The following is an 18,856-nucleotide window of genomic DNA, read 5'->3' as shown; positions in this document are numbered from 1 at the left end:
CAGTCGGTGGTGTCTGACTTGACACCATCACCGAGGGTCGCCTCAATGGTCCTGCGGCCGAGGTGTTGTAACCCGCATTGTGGACATTCTGTCCGGAGAAGCCAGGGACGGGGAAGACCAGGTAATGTTCTCGAAGAGCGTCGTTTTCGCGGCTTGCCCGATCCTTTTCCTCATTGTCGAACCTATGCTGGCAGGCGGCCCAGCGGTGAGATCGAAGCTCGTTTTGGTACTTCTGGAGGAGGTCACGGGCCTTTTGAGGAAGACCTGGCAGGTCGGCGTAGCGGCCCTCGTCATCCAGGTCAGTACATGCGTCGCGCTGTTGCTGGAGGAATCTCGATCTGAGAGTTTCCTTCTCTGCCGCGAACCGGGCCTTTATTGCCTCAAAGTCGGCGAACCAACGTCGGCGTTCCTGGTCTATGTCCAGCTGTCCGTTGTGTGACCCGTTTGTGATGGGGGCACTAGAAGTCGCCATGACTGTTTAATAAGGTAGCGCCGTAACTTAAAAACGATGACTGATCAAGCAGGGGTGCACCCGTCGATTTCTCCTTCGGCGTTGAGTGGCTGGCTAAAAGCTCATCGGCCCATGCCCAGAATTTAAGAAGGCCACGTTCCGTTGCCTGGCGCAGTGTTAGGCAGATATCTTTTCAATTCGCGATCCTAATCTTGGACACAAGCAGCATCAAGCCAACGTACCGGCTAGTCAGTCGGCCAAGAGAACGGCCAGCAGTAGTTGGCCTTGACTGGCGTGGAACAGAGATCGCTGATGAATTGTTTCGCGTGAGAGTCCGACGCGAAGATGAGAAGACGGATAATGAAAGAAACGCTGCCGTTGGTAGGTTCGATATGGTCGATTGGAGTGTTTGCACTGGTAACAGTGAACAAGCTCACTCCGAAATGTAATTAAGAGGGGACGCGAATGTGGCAAATTGTAAGTGGCGGTAAAACGTTGGCGGTTACCGTCGACGATGATGATGATGATGAAGTGATGACCTAAAATAGCGTTTGTAGGTCGACAAGGCGGGCGGGCACGGTGCGTGGTGGGTTCAACGTCTGCCTGGCTGTGGATCTAATTTCATCGTTTTGGGTTTCTCTGCGTTGGTAGGTAGTCCAGGTTAGGATTAGGTCCTAGGGAGGAGTCGGAAGAGGAACAACGTGGAAGAGGAAAATGAAATAAAAAGAAGGGGGGGGGGGGGGGGGATACGGAGAGAGGGACGCGGATCCCTGATTGAAATGGAGGCTATCAAGGGATGGATAGAGTGAGCGAGGAGAGCAAGGAAGAGAGAGGGCAGGGCGTAGGATGAAGAGGAAAGGGTACAGGAGGGAAGTGACAGTTGGCGACGGCAGAGGCGGGGTGAGTGAAGCGGCGACAGGAAAGAAGGGGTGAGCGAGTGTAGAAGCAAAAGCAAAAGGGCAGGAGCTTGAGCATACGAGGAAATGAATATTACCTCTCCGGCCAGCGTACTGGCAAACGGACGGAAGGAGCGAAGGAGGAGGGGTGGGAAGGAGGGAAGAAGGTGATCAACCCATTGCTTTAGGTAGGTAGGGAAGTAGGCAAGTAAGTAATCATAGATGGCAGGGGCACAAACGACATCTTGTCATTGTGTCATTGTATGTATGCCTGGCTCAAAGCAATAGATGGATGGATGGATGGCATTGCATTGCATTGTCCTGGGCGAGCAGCACACCTCTTGGCCCCTCTCTCTTGTTGCTCGTGTAGACGGAAGAACGATGAACAACAGAATGCTCCACGCAAGTACTTACCCGACTTGTTGACTGACTCTATAGAGCGGTCACGTCAATGGCTGTGATTGACTCTGACTAGAACAGTAGCTGAAGGCGTAGGTGTGTAGAGTAGAGATGATAGGAAGAGAAGTAGAAAGACGGAAGAGTAAATAAAGAATATACTGGGGCGTTGCCGTACACTACAATGGATAATAAGATGGGTATCTATCTGTGCGAGACAGGGTGCTAAGCCTCGAGGGGAAAGGTGGCGATTTAGAATGATGAAAAATGGGAAGAAGAAATGATGGATACTGGTTTTGAAAAAGGGAAAAGTAAAGTAGACAAGACAAGCGGATAGGTAGATACAGTGAGTAGTGAGTTTGTGGTTGTAGGGTCTGAGGAGGGGGGATGGAAAAGGCTCATTTGGTGGCTACATGTACAATAATACCCAGGCTACGGATATAACCTGCAGTCAGGTAGACTTCCCTACCTAGGTAGGTAAAAACGGTAGGCTGACGAGCTAAGGAGGCGGGCAGCCTCGGCCTGGGCAGGGGGCTATCTACACTAGGCTGTACTTGGGACAGATTGGGTTGGGTTTATCTTGGCGCCTATGGATAGGTACGTATTTCAGTTATTGTGTGCATCTGTACGGATACCTAGGGTGAGGATGGACACCAAACATAGAAAGATACGTTTCCCTCAGACAGGACAGGCCTTGCTGGGATTGAACGGAAGAGACTGATGGGCGGCACAGTACGGATACGTATCTCTCTCTCTCTCTCTCTCTCTCTCTCTCTCTCTCTCTCTCTCTCACACACACACACATACACCTAGGTGGGTAGGTACTTTTTATCTCCTTTTTTTGCTTTTCCTTTGCCTCCCCGTCGTGCCAACACTTTGCCTGTAAATGCAAACTACGCGCCTTGTTTTTAATGGGCGCCATGGATCTCACCTACATTTTACTATTGGACACCACCCATCACTCGTTGATGCCCTACGCAAAGTTGGATTATAGTCTGTGGACACCTCATCTTCACAAAGGTACGTACACAGCCCCGTACGGCCCCTCTCGCTCAAATGGCATACATACAATGGTATCCGGCCGAAGTTAATTACCCCTGTTAGGTAACTAATGTTCACCCCCCTACTGCAGGACTTCACTTTTGGCGAATATTCCCCCTCTACTATGATATCAGCTGTGGGGGGTAACATCATAGGGGTAATTAACTTCCCCCTGCCACACTGTACATAGTATACGGAGTACATCCATACCTGTACGTACTCCGCAGTGCATACATAGTGTATCCGTACATACCGACGCTAGGTTTTCCCTCTCACACAAAAAGCTATGAGCACAGTGTTTTCTTGACACATCTGACGCGGTAGATTTGTCCCAGTTAGCTCAACGCCAGAGATATCCATAGCCTAATTCCCACCCTGGACAGAAGAACCCTACGCCGTTTTGAGTTGTTTCTCCCCTCTCATCCAATGAGTGGATTTTACGTCCGACTGGCTCCAAGAGTCTTTGTCATTAGCCTTTATCGACCAAGGTGCTTCATTGGCACTGCTCGTTCGCTGCTCTGCTCCTTGACAAACTGGATTTGAACAAACTCGCATCTGATTCGACTCTCTCAAAGCACCTCCTCCTCATCTGGCCGGCTCAGCCCCGGGTCGAAACAGCCAAAAACAGCTTTCCTCCTGGCTCTCATGCCGTGGTCCCTCCCCACCCCTCTACCACACCTCGCCTTGAGGAAGGATGTCAACGCAGAAAAGCGACGTGGGCGGGAGTACACTAGGTAGTGTACTCCGTATTGTGTGCGGCATTGATTTGCACGAAGGCTTCGTATCACCCTGCGCCCTTCGCCCCACCGATCTAAGGTGCGCCGTGGCTAACCCTGCCACTAGAAACCCCTGTTCGCTTACCTCCTTATCTCATCTCACTCATCACACCTCATCGCCGCCCGGCTTGACCTCACCTCCCTCACCTTACCTTTACGACGACGGTCGCCGGAAACACGCTACCTGGTCTTGCCCTCGTCGTAAAACATAAGAAACCAAACTTGGGCAAACGATTCGTGACAAATCTTTAGCTGTCACTCCCCTCTTACTCACTCTCACTCAACCTGCACATCAGCAAGGTATCCACCGTCAGGCTCATGCTTCTTACTATTTGTCTGTGGCTTGGCATGCCACCGCATATCCGTAGAGTACCTCGCGTCGTAGTGGCACGGGTATAATTGATCCGTCATACAGCCTCTAGTCGCTTCGTTTATTGGCTGCTTCCGCCTTCTATTTGGGTAATGCTCGCCCGTCGTTCCCACGCGACTCATCACGGACCCCCCCCCTTGTCAAACTCTTACCTTACTGGTGCAAAGCATTGACACTGGGGTGCCATGGAATACCTAGCAGCTAGCCAGGGTGCCATAATTGGCAGATCGGCATTCTGTTTTTGTCCGGGCAAACATGAGCCTGCACCTTTTTGTCTAGATCTAGTTCCTCGCCTGCAACTTAGTACCATATTCGTACACTCTTGCTAATTTGCTCCACATATCCATGTACAGCGTACACATGGATGCTCGGCAGCTGGCCGTACACAAACTATCTAGTCGCGCCCTCTATCCATGTCGTAAGAGTTTCGTAAGCTGGAATTGTCGATGATGCGCTGCCACGTCCAAGACGGGGATCATCATGGTTCTGCCAGCTCAACCAAATTAGTCTAGAGATTCTTGACATCTGTCTGTTCGTACCTAGGTAGTGTACTCTATGTGTGTATGTGGTATCTTAGCCTCCCCGTGTGCACACCCGCGCGCACGCACCAAGATCTGTAGTCAATGTATTGGAACTCATACCAAAGCAAAAGATTCGGTCCCTCATTGCCAGCCATGCCTCCACTCATATGAGTAAGACCGGTATTTATCGGCATGGGTCCCCTCTAGTTACTAGCAACCTCTTGTATGCTCATGCCTGCTTGGCTACCGGTATTAAATCAGTGTGTACGGATACTACACACGCAACCGAGCGAATCAAATGATACATACTGCGTCTCTTGGCGTCGCACGCATACAAATACACCAACGCAAAGGCTCAACCAACAGAAAGAAAGAAAGAAAGAAAGAAAAAGACCGCCACGCAACCAATGTCTGCAACGCTGGTACACTAGCGACGGCCAGCCGGAAAAGCAAAGTGCTTCCACTGTCTGCCCTCCAATCCTGTCCTATGCTGGTCTATGCGCCTTTACACTCGCTTTATTCCTACCATTATCCGTACACTGTCAAACTGTACTCTGTCTTGAGCGCACCGACATCCATGTCCCACCCTCTTCCCCCTTTTCCAATAGGATATGGCGCCATCCAATCTCTCCTAAGTCCACTGACCAGTGATATACTAAAACTCTAGATTGACAGGTTGTTTGTCTCCCCATACCCTTTTGCGCCTCTTCACCCTGTATACCCTGTTGATTTCTCCGCGGCTCTATACCTAAACTCGTCGTATTAAACTGAAATTGCTGTAAGTTCTGTGCAAAGTCTCTCCGCCATCAAATCATAACGGATATGTTTGTTATAATGATTGCGTATTAATAACTACGTTTTACCTTTCCCAACTCGAATACGCTCTGCTCCTGGCTAGGTCGATGACTTCATATTTCCCTGTCATTTCCATTACTCGTGGAATCAACGACGGTATTTCTCTGTATGAACCGACTACTCAAAGGGCACCGCTGATTCTTCAGAAACCGGGTGTCCGTGTCATAAAACTTGGAAACATGATACATTTTTACCCGACCTTGGGCTTGGTGGCATAGTCACGATGCAAGGCCGTATCACCCTGCATTCCCCTATGTCAGACCGCGGAATGGAAGGTCTTACCAGAACGCACCCATGCAAATACTTGATTAGGTATGGCTACTGGGGTACGTATCCAAGACAGCCCCTCTTAAAGTCAAACAGGTACACAATAATACTCTAAAACGGTCGGATGATATGGCTATTATCTACTCCGTACCCCGTATTGTGTACTCTTTACCTATTCGAGATTGGGGTCCGGCACAGCCGGGCCTCCCACCTGAGGACTAAGTTAGCCGAGACTCTCGTAAAATCAGTCCCCTCCAATATCGGCTTGACATAATGAAACGGGGCACACCTGACTGAGACGAATCATGACGAGACCGAATATTTCCCGGTACCCTGCCACTGAGACAGGGCCTATACGTTGTAGAAAGACAAATATGCTTTGTGTGCATTGGCATTCTTCTCTAAAACCCTGTAATTTCCACTGCTTAGGTCTCCTTGTGCACCTCGTCGTCAGTGGCCTTACTCATGCTAGATGAGGTTTGACTTTGGTTTCTTGCTAAGGATGCGTGTTTTGATGGGCAGCGTAATTTTCCTCTAATAAACTTATCCTCATTGAGTGCGTCGTCACCGCATGGTCACCCAATTCTTCCTTCTTGGCCCTGCCGTAGTCCAGCCATAAACCAAGCCTCGAGGGCACTATTCTCCATTTGCGCCCAATCCCCGACCGCCACGCATGTGACAGGTGTAGCCCGCCACACACTCACATTTGTGTCTACTCATGTGCCCACCTTCTCTATAATGTAACCTTTGGGCTGTGCTAACCGCCTAGCGCAGTCTGTACGGAGTACAGACACCGACTATCGCTTGCTCGGAACGATAGGCTATCCGACTCGCCGCGCTTGCCTTCTGTCACAGGACATATTAGGCGTTAATTGCTGCTTGCGATTAACGGCGTCGTTTTTGCGACACCTTCATTGCACCAACAACAACAACAACCACCACCACAATGCTGACCTATCAAGTTTCAATGCATTCATGATAATTCTGACCATAGATGAGTCAGTAAACCTCGCGCTATTAAGATTTGCGATGTCATACATACGCAACTTCACATCTGTAACGGATAGAGTGTTTGAAGATTTTTGTAAGCCATTTGATGTTCGAACGGAACATCGAGGCGCGAGCACGGATTTATATTGAGAGGTTCTGAAACAGATTGCTTCTGCCATGCTTGCCCATGACTCCAATACATATCCCGTCCTCATTCAGTTCTTCATGAACCCTTCAGCAGAAGTTTTGACAGTTTGTCGCTCAGACTTAACCGCGGGAAACTAACTGGTGATACACGGCGCACGTGAGCTTCTTTGAGCATGATTTCTGAGTGTCTTCGGAAGTCGTAGTTTCCGCGTGTCCCTGGACACAGCGGAGCTTATCAATCCTTCTCTCCCTGTCTCACTAGCTGCAGATCACCAATATCCATTTCGCATGGCCCAACCGACAAGCGAGTATAACGCCAAGCTCAACTAGGTATCGTAAACTCTCGTGAAATCGAATAACTGCTAATGAGCAAGCTAACGGCAAGGGGTATCGCGGCCGCTGTGATAGGCATAGTGTGATGGCAGAAGCAGGGGTCTGGAGGTGGCAAAAGCACGGGTTAATCACTTACGTCAGCAGCAAGTTAGGTGGCAAGGGCCAGCAAATTGACTTATGATTGGCAGTTGATCCAGTGACCGCCTCTCACTTTAGGCTTAGCGTAGTAGATACTCGCTAGCTAATATTGGCTAGATTGCTCTCTAGCGGTTATTCGATTTAACCAGAGTCTACGGTAATCTAAAGGCTGACTCAGACAAACATCAGCCTATTGAATACTGGCTTATGCTTCTTGCGTACAAGCCCACATGTCGTAAGCGCTGTATTCGTACTAATAACTTGGACTCCTACCCAATACTTCCTTGAACACCGGATAAGTGTGTACGCAGGCCTTGCCTCTTCTCTTTTCTCTGTGTAAGCTTTGCTGTGGGTGCGTACAGCAATGATTTCCCATCTCCCCTACTTTCCTCTTTCTCCCGCTTTTAGTGTCTTTTTCAACTTGTGTCAGTGTGTCAACTCTCTAACGTCAAACGTAACCCCCCCTTCAACCCCAACCCCGTATAGTATTACTCAGTTTTGGTTTCCAAGGAAGAGGCATTGCATAACATACGTGACTGCGCTCAACCTGTAGGAGCTTGCCATAGGTACTTGGACATTGCTCTTTTGTGGAAACTTTCCTGATTCGTTCGTTTCGAGACTACCGCACGAAACTTTGCTCCCAGGATGTCCTTACTTTTCGAAATGTGCACCATATCCACTCAGCTTACGAAATCATCCCAGGAGCGCTATGGGGCTAGTGTAATTGAGGACGAATCTTTCTTCTCCTCCGCTCATCCCAAAATTTCTTTCTCGGATCCGAGTGTATGCATGATTTGGTCAAAGAGTACTGCAGATATGATAGTAAAATTAGCCCGTCACCGTTGGCAAAGTTTAGATTAATTTTGTGATGGCGCGGTTACTCTGTGTTGTACCAGACACGCTTGTAAAGGCATCTTCTTCCTACGTGAAGGTGGAGAACAAAGAGGTCGGCAGCTGGGTTTATTCACTTCTCGCTGAAAGCCCAAATATAACCTCAAGTTGAACCAGTACCGATTTTCGTTTCGGGGAAAGCTACGCGCGAGGTCATGTTTAGCACCCTGGACCTAGTAGACGCTCAGCTTAAACTAGCCCTGGACAGCGCACGAAAGGAAGCGAAAGAATGTCACCTAATATCATCGGTCACATAACATCTTCGACAACTTAGTTTGCTTATATGGATGAGCCAGTCATGGTTCAAGATCTTAGATGCAGTATCAAATCTTGTGGTAGCTTTTAATTGTAGCTTTCGGCATGGACCACCGTAGTTAGTTATAATCTATGAGCAATAAACTTATCTTACTAGAGTAGACCCTGATCCTGTAATCCTTTAAAAGCAATAGCTTGGTTGAAAAACATGACTCAATGTGCACTCATTTCTTTTGACAGGTGACCCTGGCTCCGCCGACCTGGCCTCCTGTAAACACTGCATCTACAGCATCGTAGAACGCTGTCAGATCAGCATCTACAGAAGGATCCTTTTTGTATTCTCCAGCACGATGATGAACAAACTCCGTCCAGGTGGTTGACATATCCACCCAGTTGATAATCTCGAAGCCGGCTGCCTCGAGCTCTTGCATATAGTGACTCTTGTCGGGCAAATAAGGACATGAGACCGAACTTCTGAGAGTCTCAAGAGTGTTACCATCGAGAGGCGCTCGCGCAAAGAAATCTTCAATGTATAACTTCCCGCCCGGCTCCAGGACATCGCAAGCTTTCTTAAAAAGGACCACTCGCTCTGGAACGTGCAGGATGCAGAGGAAAGAGACGATGTGGTTCACCGGTGCACCCATGAGGCTGGGGTCGAGCTCAAGGAAGTTGCCATTGAATGATGTTGCCCTGTCACCGGCCCCGGATCTCTTGTTGATAGTTTGCGCAATCTCGTGAATGTCCTTTTGTAATTCAATCCCGGTAGTTGCAACACCGTAATGTCGATACAGATATCTGCCTGTTCCACCGAAGCCGGACCCGATATCGAGTACCCTCTCGCCGGCTTTGAGTCCCAGCTCTTTGGCAGCGTTATCAATTGCTGCATCGCCCAGGTAGTGCATGCAGTCAAAAGATTTTGTGTCATCCGCTGTCCATTCTGGCTTGTTTTTCAAACCTTCAAGTGTGCTGTGAACTCGGCCCAGTTTATAGAGGTTCATGTCCGGGACCTCGGAGGCGGCGTCGCGGGCTGAAGGCATGGTGGAAAGGCGATAGTTACGAGATGTCCGGCGACCTCGTTTTCAGGTTTACGTGGCTTATTGAAGTCGGACAGTAGATTTAATAAAAAGAAAGTTTAGAACTTTCCACCCCAAGAGTCGTGGACCGTTTGCTTCAATAGGGCGAAACCAACTTGAAGGTTGCAAACATCCCAAGGAGAAATCCAGCTTACTACTGTCTTTTTGTAACAAACTCCTCCTTTGGAGCTGAGGGGATGCGTCCACTCCCTTACCGCCATTTTCTCCACCAGTAAACGCCGTCGACGTCACAACTTTTTGGTTGAGGTACCGCAGGTGGCACGTTCCACCCGGAAATAAAGTTCCGTGACAAGTCGTCTGCAGGTCACGAAACTTGAGAGGAATTTGAGACACTTGGGTTATGGTCTTATGCCCCCCTGACGCAGTGTGACCATTGTTATCGTACTCGACTTGGTTTTTACTGGTTACACACCTTGTTTTGATGTGAGGCTGCATAAGTGGGTGTTATCGCACACTCTGACTTGTCAATCACAACACGTGGAGATAAAGCGCGCATGGATAGCTTGTGAATCTCATCGGTACGCTGACAAAGGAATGGTGAGAGATAAGTAGTAAGTTGGTTTGAAAGTATTGCAGTTATGTGAGTTTCTGTGTGTGAAAGAGGTTCACTGCTTGCTGTTTATACGGATCACATTCTCTGTCTTACCGAAGCTTGGGTGAATTTACATCATTGAAGAATACAAGAGTCTTTTCATCTGGGTCCAGACACAGCAGGGCTGAGTATACCAGCTGATCCGGTCTATTATTGGTGAAGGTCAGTGGAAAGTTGATAGGCCAGCTGGCTACGTATTTTCAAAGTGGTAGAAGTCGCTGTAGTGTGAAGAGAAATGGCAACTCGGTTTGAGCAAGAGACCCATCTTTAAGTCTCTAAACAACTGAATAGTTCTTACTCACGAGACTTCTGGGTCCAGATTACGCCCAAAAACTCGTAGGGTGGATGAGTGGTTTAGCCTGCCCATGCCCTTACGCTAAATTAGGACTACAAACAAGAACAACTATTAGGTAGCTATGTTCCGAAAGTCCACGTCTGCTATGCACACTACAAAGCTACACATAGTTATTCCAATGTTCGATGCATAATTCTTGCTTTAATTTGTATTAACCGCAAAACATTAGACGATGAACAACTGTGGAAACATAACCGCTCAGCTGTCGACTTTTCCACGGGCTCTCTGAATAGAGTCCACGTTGCTCTTATGTACCTCCTCATACTGACTGAAGTAAATCAGGTCGCCACTGGCCACATCAGCAGCAACAACTTGAGAAAGAGGCTGCGTCCAAGCGGCTGGGTAGGGCACATCCTCTATCATAGCATCGATATATCGCAATGTGGCGTCAATAAATGTTGCGTTGTAACCACCGGTAGCAATTCGATTAGGTTCACCATGAGCCGGTAGTATCTTTGAGATTGGAAAGCTCGCCATGCGCTGAAGCTCTTTTTGATGCGTGGGCAGACTCTTGGCATCAGAGATGAAGGTTGCTGTATCTTCAACAGTATCGCCAGCGAACAACAGCTGCTTTGATGGAATCCACAACACTGTTCCATCAGGAGTGTGAATCTGAAAATTGTGAATCTCAACACTCATGTTTCCAACCTGCATAGCCTTCATGCCAGTATAAATATTGGTTGGAGGTACTGCATGAATAGGAGGGTCGTCGGCAGCAAGACTTTGCGCTCTACTCTCCACTGTCTGCGCTGTCACGTCGTTGCCCACGATAGTGGCGCCGCCCTTCGCAAATACTTCTGTCCCAGCAATGTGGTCGTTGTGGAAGTGGCTAATGACGACAGACATTTTTGTAACTCCTTGGCTCTGGACATGACGCATCACAGCCTCAGCGTGGTCTGGTGTGATGTGAGAGTCAAAGATTATTGCTTCGTTTCCATCAATTATGGAGTATGTCGATACTCCAAGAGTGAAAGCTCCATCGTCAAGCCAGTTGGGTTGATCCGAGTGAAACCTCTCTCCAGTCCGGCCGTCATAGTAGGCAAATATGCCTGGGTGAGGGTTAAGAATTCGAAAGCTTTGCAACGGATTTCCTGCTCTGGCTCTACCGATAATACTAATTCATGTCAGCACTACTCTTAAGTAGTTGAATGGGATTTGTATTATATACCCAGCCAGAGGCTTGCCATGACTCGTGATATGCCGGCCGGATAGTCCACAGGCACCAACAAGTGCACAGTAACTCCCCCACCCTACTTGCGAGACACCCCCACATCCGAGACATTATCATCACCATCATCACCACCACTATCACCACTTATTTCACTATCTCTGCCGCCCACCTATATACAACTTTCGGCCTCGCTAGGCAATTCAGATGCCCTAGATTTATCCGGACTATCTATATTGCCAGCATCTAGACTCTGCGCCTAGATAATATCCTCTATAGTAGTAAAGGTGCTGTTAGGTAATAGGCAGACCTTTTTCCTTTTATATGACTATATATTATCTAACTAGGCCTATAATAAGTTAACTTACTTTTCTAGAAGGGCTGCTCTAGATGCCTGCTTATTATATCCCTTTTATACCTTTTTAGATAGGTAATAGATAGTATAGGTATCTAACTTATCCTTACCTAGCTAGGTTAACTAGTGTAATTAATACTATAGATTAGTAAATTAATAGGGGGTTAACTATAGGATAATAGATTTAGCTTTATCTTACTGTTAGCTACTAGACTGCTGGCTGGCCTGGCTAGCCTGGCTGGCCTGGCTGGCCTGCTAGGCCTTAGTGACTAGTAGGTTAGATAGAGGGTGCCTTCTAGATACTAGCTATAACCTAGTAGCCCTCTAGCTACTCTTAATATTAATATCTATAATAAATACCTTATAGGCCTTAAAATAACACTTTAGGAATACCTTTTTACTAGTAATAGTTAAATCTGTTACCTAGTTATTTAGATATCTAACCCTCTAGTAATAGGCCTACTTTAATAGGCTAAAGATAGCTATATCTAGAGGCTAGAGGATAGTAGAGGTATATAGTAGTAGAAATAATAAATAGATATAATACTACTAGTATTTCTATATAAAGTTAATAGTTATATAGCTATAATACTTATTAAGAACTAGTAGTCTAGCCTCCTCTAGCTAGGCAGGCCTAGTACATAGGGTAAAGACCTCCTCTAGCTAATACAGCCTTCCTAGCAGCTGTTATAGTTCTAATAAGATAAAGCTAGGCTATAGTAGTGTTATAAAGTAACATAGTGTAAAGGCAAAGCGTAATAGTAAAGTAGTAAAGTAAGATAAATAATAATAAGGAGCTAAATAAATAATATAAAATAAGATAAGTAATAGATAGTAAGTGTATTTATAGTTAACCCTTTTTCTATAAAGGGTTACTTACTAAAGGGATATATACTTAGGGTATATATAACGTATTATATATATATTAAGTATTTAGTCCTTACTATTTATTTATCTCCTAACTATAGGCACTTACTACTTTATTTTATAATAAGTGCCCCCCCTTAAAAAAGACCTTATTTTCTTTTACTAAATACTTTAAGAGCTAATTAAGAAAGTAATATTTACTATTTCTTATCTTCTCTATATTATAGCCTTATACCTTAGGGTTATTTATTTATATTTTAACTTTATTATTTACTTATTATTATTATTACTTAGGTTTATAGCCCTAGCCTAGTGCTTTTTTCCTTATAGGCCTATAAGGCTACTAAGTTCTTTTACTAAGTAGGGTTACTTATTACTTTTACTACCTAAGCTTATGTTACTAATAACACTTTAGGTAGTAGTATATATCTTTTACTAAAGGTAGAGTGTCTTTATAAGTAAGGTAACTTAATTTTATAACTATTTAAAATCCCTAGCCTTAAACTTATTAAAGGCGTTAAGATTATCTACCTTATAGTTAAGGTTCTTAACCTTATTTTTAATAGTGTTAATTTATTTCTTAATATTATTAATTTAGGCTACTTACTAGTAAATCTTCTTAGCTTTAGTGTATAAGCTCTTTCTAATAGCCTTATTAATATTACTTTATACTATTATAGCTACCTTAGCCTTATTAATAGCTATTACTAAAGTAGTAGTATTTTTTATATTTTTATAAATTAACTTAGTGTACTTATTAACTTTAGTAGTAAGGTTAGTAACTTAGTCTTCTAGCTAGTTAATTAAGTATAATTAGCCTTTTATATAGTAAGTATACTAAATTTCTAATATAGAGATATAGTCTAGGCGCTAAATAAGTAAGAGGGTACTTATAACCTTAAAATTACTTTACTTAGGTTAGTATAAGAATATAAAGCTAATTAGTACTATATAACTAGGGAGTTCCTTAGACTATAGTTTACTTTTCTTATAATTAGTAAGGATAGCGTCTATAAGGGCTATAATTTACTATTAAAAGTATTTATTTAAAGTTAAAGAGGTATATAACTATTTAGTGTTAGAGCTTTATTAGCTTATATAGAAGTACTAGACCTAGACCTTAGTGTCCTTATATAGTATTTAGTTACTACTACTATAAAAGGCTTTATTAAGGTATATAATTACCTCCTCTTTAATAGAGATTATTAACTTTTTAGTAGTAAATATATTCTTATATAAGGTAGTAGGTGCCTTTACTTTAGCTACTATAGTAACTTTTTTTACTATTTTATTTCTAGCCTTCTTAATAGCGCTTTATTTAGTTTATAATATACTATCTTAATTAAGTGTATTAAGGTATTACTTAATATATTTATAAAGCTTATTATACTTCTCTTATTACTTAACTATTTTTTATTACTAAATATATTTATTAGCCTTTTTAGTCTTATTATAAATACTATTTAGAAGTTTAATTTCCTTAGTTAGGACTTTAGACACCTTAAAGTTCTTACTACCTACCTTATTATTATTAAAGTTAGGGTTAAGATCTATATTACTAGTGTTATTATTACTATAGTTAGGGTCCTTTATAGCAGCCTTATTATCTTAGCCTTCCTTACCTATACTACTTATACTAGTGTTTAGTTAGTTATTACCTTAGGCTAAAGGATTAATAGGGGTAAAGCTAGGTCTTATAGTACTACTACTATACTCCTCTATAAGCTACTAACTACTAGTAGCACTAGCCTAAGTAAGGTAGTTAATATACTTAGATATCTTATTATTATTAACGTCCTTATTAATAAATTTATTAAAGTTAAAAGTGTCTTAGTTAAGGATGTCCTTATATAAGTTAAAATTACTTATAAAGCTTTAGGTTTTCTTAATAGTATAATTATAAGATTATATATTATACTTATAATTAGCTTTAACTACTACTAGTATTATAAAAAGTAAAAGTAAATTATAATATAAAAAGTAGTAGTAGATTATAAAGAAAAGTAATAAGTTAGATAAGTTAATAAATATAAAAAAATAGTAGTTATAAGTAAGTAGGTTAAAATATCTTCTAGCTATTAACTATAGGTATAAGTAAGATAGGTATAGTTACTTATTTTAAATAGTTACTTTTTTTATTTTTTTTAACTATTAATAATATATAGTTATTTAGGTCTTTTTTTACTATACTATTATATAGTTTAATAAAAAAAAAGTGTTAGCGTATTAAAAGTGTTATTCCTTTTTATTAAAAAGAAGATTAGAAAATAAAGGTATTATTAAAAATAATAGTATAAGGCTAAGTATTACCTTATATTATTAGAAAGGATTATAATAATTTAAGTATTATTAGTAAGGGGTTCTAGAGAAATTCCTCTAGGGCTAGTTTCTAGCCTTATTTCTTTATATATTCTAAACTCTAGTTAATAAGGTTACTTTTCTTATATTCTTTTACTAAGTTACTAGCGTTTAGTATAAGATTCTTATAAGGCTCTTATATATTATTTACTAGTAAGTACCCCTTCTACTTAATAAGATACTTAACTAATAGCTAATTCTTTTTTTAGTTAATTCTTTATCTTATAATTTATTTAACCTTATACTTTTTTATACTATTAACCTTTACTAGTTCTAGTAGTTACTACTTCTTACTAAAAAGGTCTTTACCTATAGGTACTTTTTATAGCTATATAGTTAACACTACTAGGTGTACTTTTTATTATAGCAGTAAGTTAAGTTTATAGGCACTAGGCCTAACTATATAAGTAATTTAAAAAGGGCTTATACACTAAAAAGACTACTTTCTCTTAGGCTTACTAGGTAGTAAGTAGCCTTTACTAAGTTAAAGGAATACCTTATTACTAATAGTAAAGTCTATAAGGTAATAGTAATAGTTATATTACTTTTTTTATATTAATCCTACTATATTAATTAAAGCTAGAGCTTTAGATTAGTAAGTCTAGTATAATATATCTAAAGACTTTATTAGTAGTCCCTTAGTACTAATATATTCTAGTACTATTTATAAGTAAAATCTAAAGACTAGTTTATTTAGTAACTACCTTATTATAACTATAAGTAAGTTATTAAGTAAGTATTATAGCACTAGAAGTATATTAATCTATAGTATATTTAGGTTAGTATATATATAAAAGTAAATAGTAATCTTAACTATTTAGTTAGTCCTCTTACTCTAGCTATTAGTCTAGGGGTAGTACGCTATAAAGATAAATAGCTTTACTTTTAAGGCGTTAAATATTCCTACCTAAATAGCTAATATAAATTTAGGATTATAATTACTAATAATAGCTATTAGTAGGCCTTAGTTATATATTATAAGAGTTTATAAAAGTACTTAGGCCTAGTAGTAAGCCTTATACTTAGTGTGTCCTAGGATTAGTAACGTCTTTTTACTAAACTTATAGGTTATAGTGTAAAGGTAGTTAAATATAGTAAGGTTAGGTAGTACCTAGAAACTGTTCTATATTAGCACCTTAGGTATATTTATAATATAGTCTATAGAGATTATATAGTAAAGCACTTTAGGTGTTATAATAAGTTAAAGTAATCTTATAGTCTTCTAGTAATTTATTTAGTTACTTTAGTAAGTTAGGTAGTAAGTAAGATATAACTTTACTAGCTTTACTTTACTAGAGATATAAAAGTTATATAACTTAGTAAGTATTCTATTACGCCTAAAGTAAAACTTCTTATTATAAGTAAAAGTAAAAATCCTTTTTATTATAGGTTTTAGGATATAAAGTCTATATATACTATTAGACGTAATATAAAAAATTAGTCCTCTATTATTAATTACCTAAGGTAAGGTTAGTACTTATAGCTATTATCTTTTTTTATAAAGTAGTTATTATTCTCTCTTAGCCTTATCTAGGGTTATAAATTCTTAGTTACTTTTATATAAGTGCTTAATTTAGGCTTTTAACTTCTTAAATTTCTTATTACCTTAGTAGCCTAAGACTATACTTCTTATAAAGTTATTATTAATTTATATTATTATAGTAGTAGCTATCCTAAGGTTTAAAGGCTAATTACCTATATACTATACTATTACTATTATATCTCTTTTTTTATTATTATTAATATTAGTAAGCTTATTTTTTTATAAGAAATATTTTAATAAGTTAGGTTATATAACTAGTAGGTAGGAAAACGTATTTAGTACTATATTAAGCTTACTAAAGACGTAAAAGATATATAAGTAAAACTAAGAGAGATAGTTTACTATATTAGTAAGGTAGAGGTTAGCCTTATTAAGGTTTATTATCCTTAGTAATATATAAGTAATAATTCCTTTTACTACTATATAATTAGTAAGAATATTAACCTTATGCCTATTAGACTATATAAGCTTCTAAAGTTTCTTTATAGCTTATATAATAGCTATAACTTTAGCCTTAGTAGTACTAAAACGTTTTTTTACTTAGGTTATAGTTTATAAAAAGAATAAGATTAGCTTAATATATTTATTTTCTATATTAATACTAAGTATTTTCTTACTATTCTAGTTATAATCTAGTTAAGAAACTATAAGCCTAAAACTACTAATATAGGTGTTAATTTTAAAGAAAAGTAGTTTCTTAGGATTATAGTAATATCTTATTACTTATTTATAAAGTTTCTCTTATAGTAATTTCTATATATTAAGCTCCTTAGGTGTAAGGTTAAATATCTTTTTTATTATAATTTTTACTTTATACTAACACGTTATACTAGGTTTTAGTATATTATTTTTTCTTAGTTACTTAGTAAGTTTTATCTTCTTATAGTAAAGAGGCTTAGTAATTATATTAAACTAAGGAATTCCTATATATAACTATTTACTTATTTTAAGGTATATCTTAAGGTTCTAGAGGCTATAAGGAAAAGTAAGTTATTTAAAGGCTTAAATATAGTTATCTGTCTTATAGATACTACTACTATCTATAATATAGCTAAGAAGCTTTACTAAGGGAAAACTAGTAAAAGATTTCTATACTTTAATATATATATAGTACTTATTAAGGATCTTTAAGACTATCTCTAGGTGCTAGAGGTGTTCTTTATTTAAGTTACTAAAGATTATAATATTATTAATATATACCTTAATAAAGTGTTAGTATTTAAAGAAGATCTAATTTATAAACTACTAAGTATATACTAAAGAGTTCTTAAAGCCTATTAACACTATATTAAAGTACTTAAGCCCTTATAGGCTAATTATTACTATATAATCCTAATATAGTAAATATACACTAAGCTAGTAAAAGAACTCTAACGTATTAAAGACTATTACCCTCTTTTTACCTTAAAGGGATTATATAATATCTTTTTAGTCTAGTAAAAGGTATATATTAGGTATAGCTTATTTATTAAGTAGCCTTATATTAACTACTATATACCCTTTATATTTTATTCTATCTTCCTTATATTTTTATATAATAAAAAGAGGATAAGTAAGTGCTATAAGGCGTAATTACTAGCCTATCTTACTAATTTTATATTACTTATTATTCTAGCTATTAATAAGCTCTATATCCTTAAGGCTAAGAGGGAATACTTAGACGTTCTACTTCTAGTTTTACTATTTATTTAAGAGCTTAATCTATATCTTATCTTTATTTAGTATAAGTATTAACCTATAGTTATAGTAAATATTATACTTATTTAAGAGCTCTTTAAGTTTTTTAGTAAATTTAAGGTTATTAGTATAGATCTTTATACTATAGTAGTTAATAATTATAAGGTGTTTATTTAGCTTTAATATCCTATATCTTAGTATTTCCTATAGTAGTATAAGGATATTTAGTAGTTCTTTTTCTTTTTTAGCTCCTATAGTAAACTCCCCCTCTATATTAAGGAAGTTATTAGTAATATTAATAAAGTTAATAGAGTTACTTTTAGTAATAGTATTTAATATCTTTTTATTAATAGCCTATACGCTTTCTTCCCCTAAGACTAGTAAGATTTATATAACCTTAGTGCCCTTTTTAATAATAATAGGTATATTTATATTCTTATAGACTAGTCCTACTTTAGTAGATACTCCAATCTAGTATTATATTTAAGATATAACATATTTACTAAGAATATATAGTATT

At 39.6% G+C, this 18,856-nt stretch overlaps 2 protein-coding genes across 2 annotated transcripts; both read right to left on the bottom strand.

Moving 5' to 3' along the window:
• Positions 1-8,551: 8,551 nt before the first annotated feature.
• On the bottom strand, positions 8,552-9,364 carry GLRG_09459 (methyltransferase domain-containing protein; the record flags this gene model as incomplete). Its single annotated transcript, XM_008100144.1, has 1 exon — positions 8,552-9,364. One exon carries the CDS (start codon positions 9,362-9,364, stop codon positions 8,552-8,554), a length of 813 nt encoding a protein of 270 aa, XP_008098335.1.
• A 1,202-nt stretch (positions 9,365-10,566) lies between these two features.
• GLRG_09458 (beta-lactamase domain-containing protein) lies at positions 10,567-11,214 on the bottom strand (the record flags this gene model as incomplete). Its single annotated transcript, XM_008100143.1, has 1 exon — positions 10,567-11,214. The coding sequence occupies one exon, from the start codon at positions 11,212-11,214 to the stop codon at positions 10,567-10,569; it is 648 nt and encodes a 215-aa protein (XP_008098334.1).
• Between the last annotated feature and the right edge of the window lie 7,642 nt (positions 11,215-18,856).

Source organism: Colletotrichum graminicola, assembly GCF_000149035.1.
Source record: "Colletotrichum graminicola M1.001 genomic scaffold supercont1.49, whole genome shotgun sequence".
Lineage (NCBI taxonomy): Eukaryota > Fungi > Ascomycota > Sordariomycetes > Glomerellales > Glomerellaceae > Colletotrichum > Colletotrichum graminicola.
The sequence above is the reverse complement of the archived record's forward strand: the minus strand, read 5'-3'. Positions and strand labels throughout refer to the sequence as shown.